General features: G+C 47.2%; 1 protein-coding gene across 1 annotated transcript in view; it reads left to right on the forward strand.

Moving 5' to 3' along the window:
- zbtb46 (zinc finger and BTB domain containing 46) overlaps window positions 1–5,000 on the forward strand; it is a 62,010-nt gene that overhangs the window by 46,930 nt on the left and 10,080 nt on the right. Inside the window, exon 5 of the mRNA XM_079742361.1 lies at window positions 1–231. This exon is cut by the window's left edge and continues 39 nt beyond it. Within this exon, the coding sequence (XP_079598487.1) occupies window positions 1–231 (231 nt within the window). The remainder of the gene's footprint in view (window positions 232–5,000) is intronic.

Genomic DNA, 5,000 nt, shown 5'->3' on the forward strand with positions numbered 1-5,000 from the left:
GGGAACGCCTGGACTTCTTTCTCAAGCAGGAAGAGGCCGCCGGGCCCGACTCCAGCTTCATGGGTCCCAACGAATCAGAGGAGGCCGGGGGCGGGGCCGTGGCGTCAGTAGCCAATCTGAAGGCGGCACTGATGAGTAAGAACAGCCTGTTGTCACTGCGGGCGGAGATGTTAGGAGAAGATAACCCCCTGCTGTACGAGTACCTGCCCAAAGGAGCGCACTCCCTCTCTTGTAAGTCCTTGTTTACCATCAGTCTCTGCTCACACCCGCTATTAAACACACACACACACACACACACACACACACACACACACACACACACACACACACACACAAAAACACTCAAACGCACACACATAGACACATACACTCAAACACACACACACACACACACACACACACACACACACACACACACACACGCAAAAACTCAAACACACACACACAAACTCACTCACTCACTCAAACACACATACCCACACACGCACACACACAAAAACACACGCACACACACACACACACACACACTCAATCACTCAAGCGTGCATTTGAGTGATTCAACACCCCTACACACGCACACAAAAACACTCAAACACACGCAAAAACACTCAAACACAGACACACACACAATCGCACACATACAAATACACAAGGACGCAGACATAAATGTTCACACACACAAACATTAGTGTGTCTGTTTATCCGCACAAGTGCACACACTCACACAGCGAACGTGGTACACGCTCACGTTTCCCCCATTCACAGAGGGGGACCGCAGGCCAAACCGCCAGACCGACTCGTTCAACAAGTCTAACTCACATGTACACAAAACCCACCACTGTGTGTTTTCCAATGCCCTCTTGTTTTGCTCCTCGGCGGGACATGAAACACAGACTGAACCGCTGTTGTTGTTGACACTTGATTAGCCCGCACTGTCGCAAACTCGTCCACACGGTCATGCATTGCACAGTGTATTGCGTTGCATGTATGTGTGCTTGTTTGTGTGCACGTGTGTGTGTGTGTGTCTGTGTGTGCGTGTGTGTGTGTGTGTGTGGGTTTGCACCGGCGTTTGTAATGGGTTGCCGTAGCGATGCCAGCGTGACCCAGTCAGCGTTGAGTCAGTGAGAGGACATGCTGTCAGGCTCTCTCGCCAGTGTTTTAAAAATATTTGTGCGCCTCGGTGTGAGTACTGCAGCAGCATGGTGTGCTACAGTACTCACGTGGATGCATACATAATATATATAATATCATATTAAAATATATAATATTCAAATGATGAAATATATAGTGTACAAATAACAGAATGCACGGCAGAGGAAAGCCTGCTATATGATGCCAATCTGTTTTAATGCAAAGGTATCAAAGGAATTATAGGATGGGAAAATCACTGAAGGATCACTGGGCATGGATGTTTGGTCTACTGCTAATTATACTGTTTCTTGCAAAGATCACATTTATCACTTAATACTTTTGTAAACGGTATACTTTGCAGATTCACTTCTATTCCTATTTTAAGAATTTGTGTTGCACTGGAAGTGTGACAGGCAGCTCAATACTTCCATATCATCGTCATCTGTCACCTGGTTCCATTCTCTTTGTCTTTGATCTTCTTTTAAAGCAATAGATAAAATTAGAAGTTCTTATTCTTTAACAGAGTGTCAGTTCTTTCGAGTATTTTGGTCTTACACTGTTTTGCTCTATCTGTCTTTGAAAGTGTAATTGCGTGTGTGTATGTGCGTGTGTGTACGCGCGTGCGTGTGAGTATCCGTGGGCGTGCGTGTGCGTGTGTTGGTGTGGTGTGTAAGTCTGTGTGTGTGTATGTGTGTGTGTGTCCATGTACCTGCATGCGTGTGTTCTGTGTGCATGCTTCCTATGCGAGCGGGGGTGTATGTGTGTGTGCTTGTGTGTGTTTGCGTGTGTATGTGTGTGTGTGTGTGTGTGTGTGTGCGTGCGCCACATGAGTGTCTGTATCTTTGGCAGGAGCGTGTGTCCTGAAGGGCACATTTGTGTGTGTGTGTGTGTGTGTGTGTGTGTGTGTGTGTGCGTGCGTGTGTGTGTGTGTGTGTGTGTGTGTGTGTGTGTGTGTGTGTGTGTGTGTGTGTGTGTGTGTGTGTGTGTGCACCCTGGGCATGTGTTTCTCTGCTTTTTACTGGCTCGTAATTGGATCTTTTGTCCCGGGAGCTGCCTGTCTTTGTTAGTGGAGGGAAAGCAAAGGAGTGTACAACACTGGCCTGCGCTGGGGCTTTTCAGTTCACTTCCACTCACCTACAAAAGACAAGACATTACTAAGACTGAATAGACCATGCCACACTCTCAATGGTGAACAGACACCATTATACACACGCATGCACAGGGACACACACACACACACACACACACACACACACACACACACACACACACACACACACACACACATACTTGGACACACACACACGCATACACACAAACACACACACATGCCAACACACACACAGACACACACACACACACACACACACATACACACACACACACAAACACACACACCTACTTGGACGAACACACACACACACACAAACACACACACACACACAAATACACACACACACACACACACAAACACACTTGGACGAACGCACAGTCACCCACACAGACCAAATCTGTTGTTGTGGAAGACTTAAGTGTGTTGGATTGAGATGCTTCTTTTGACCGAAAGAGAGCTTCTGTCAGACCCACAGACACTCACAATCTTCAAGGAGGACTTTCACAAACACACACACTATACACACACACACACACACACACACACACACACACACACACACACGCAAAGCCTCACAGTCCTCGCTGTGTAGCCACCAGAATTCAAAAATAATTCAGAGAATGCCAATTAAATAATGCATGAAGAAATGCAGAAAGAATGCACTTTTTTATGAGCCTTGGTTTTATTTTAATTGTCACAGTAAAAAACTCTGGGGACATCTTTGGTTTGGCCAAGCCCTATTTTTACCCTACCCCCACATCCCCACACACACACAACACACACACACACACACACACGCACGCACGCACGCACGCACGCACACACACACACACACACACACACACACACACACACACACACACACACACACACACACACACACACACACACACACACACACACACACACACACACACACACACACACACACACAGACAATTGGGTTTAGAAATATGGGTTTGTCCACGTCCCCCCAGTGTCTCTGACTGAGGGCTGGAAATAAACAAACAGTGTACCTCAGATTACTGGGCGGAGGACGGGGACAAGTCTGCCTCGTTTGACGGATCACTGGCCTCCTATTCCCCCCGACCCACTCCCCTTTTTCCTCCTCTCCCTTCCTCCCTTCTTCTTCACCCCTCCTTCACATCCTTCCTGTTCTTTCTTACTCTCCCCTCCTCTTTCCCCCTCTACCCCACTCAACACCATGTCTCCCTCCCCCTCTCTCTCTCCCTCTCCCTGTCTCTCTCTCTCGCTCTCCTTCAGCTCTCCTTAACACCCCTCTGTCATCGTGCGCGTGCATACACAAACACACACAAAGCTACTCCTGCCAGCTCCTGCATTTTGTCGCTATTTGTCTTACTCCTGCCTCCGACTTCCAACTCTCTCCCCCTCTCTCCCTCTCTCCCTCTCTCCCTGTCTCTTTCTCTCACACACGCACGCGCGACACACAGGCCTCCACACCAATGCCCACACATGCACACAAGCTCACAATCACCCCGACAGCGGTGGAACGTCAAATGGTGTTGGTTTGAAAACCTGGGAAAGTATTGATTTGAGAGGTACAGCCGGGTCACATGGCTGATTCAAGAGATGAACGCAAAATACAGGACCTTGATCTCTCTCCCTCTCCCTCTCTCTCTCTCTGTCTCTCTCCCTCTCCCTCTCTCCCTCTCCCTCTCTCTCTCTCTGTCTCTCTCCCTCTCCCTCTCTCTCTCTCTGTCTCTCTCTCTCTCTCTCTCTCTCTCTCTCTCTCTCTCTCTCTCTCTCAGTCTTTAGTTAAACTCATCTTTCCAACTTCCACCTTCTCCCTCCTGTCACCCCCCCCCCCTTTCTCTCTTTGGAGGTCCGATGAGCCACCCTTCAAAGATAAATAAATAACTTTGCATCATTCAGTGATGAATAGCATCCGTCTGGCTTTTGATTGAATTCAAACACACGCAGGGCTGTCTGCGATGTGATTCTGGCAGTCCGCAGCCACCTTGTTAAGTATAGCGCTTGACTCACAGAGGATGAACACACACACAACCTCACACGTAGCACACACACACACACACACACACACACACACACACACACACACACACACACACACACACACACACACACACACGTGCACATCCCCTGTTTTTGCAGCGCTGATGCTGAAAACACATTGGAAGATGTCAATCAGAGACTTAATAGTTCCAAAGGAGATCAGAGAGGGATTAAGGCCGTCTATCCTCACACTCCTCATGCGATCCACGCCAGACAATAGAATGTGCCGGATCACTTGTTCCCTCCTGCTTACCAGCTCTACCAGAACATCCAATTAGCTAATCGCGTCGTGCTATCGCTAAAGTTTATTTCTCCAAATGGGCACTTGTTTACTTAACATGTATTCCAGGCATCTCCGAAACATGGCAACTAGATGCCAATTAGAGTCATTTTCTTTAAATACCAGAGAGCCACAAACGTACTGAAATATGTTGACATGATTAGATGTTGTATGTGATTTGTGATTTATAACATATATCAACAAGTCAGAGAGAATATTATCTTAATGTATTGGCTAGTGGTCGTGTTTCGTAATTAACAAGCTAAAGACAACGAGATGTACGCAAACATTCTTACAAAGGAAATATTTTATAGTTTATCAAGAATGTGGAAAGGCTTTTCCCTGAACAGAATTACTGTGTCTCTCAATTTAAAAGGTAGAGCAATTAGCCAGTGAGTGTAATTTTCCTTCCTAAACCTTTTAACTTCTTCGAGCCTTGGA

The sequence above is a fragment of the Pollachius pollachius genome (assembly GCF_949987615.1).
Source record: "Pollachius pollachius genome assembly, chromosome: 8".
In the NCBI taxonomy this organism is placed as follows: Eukaryota; Metazoa; Chordata; class Actinopteri; order Gadiformes; family Gadidae; genus Pollachius; species Pollachius pollachius.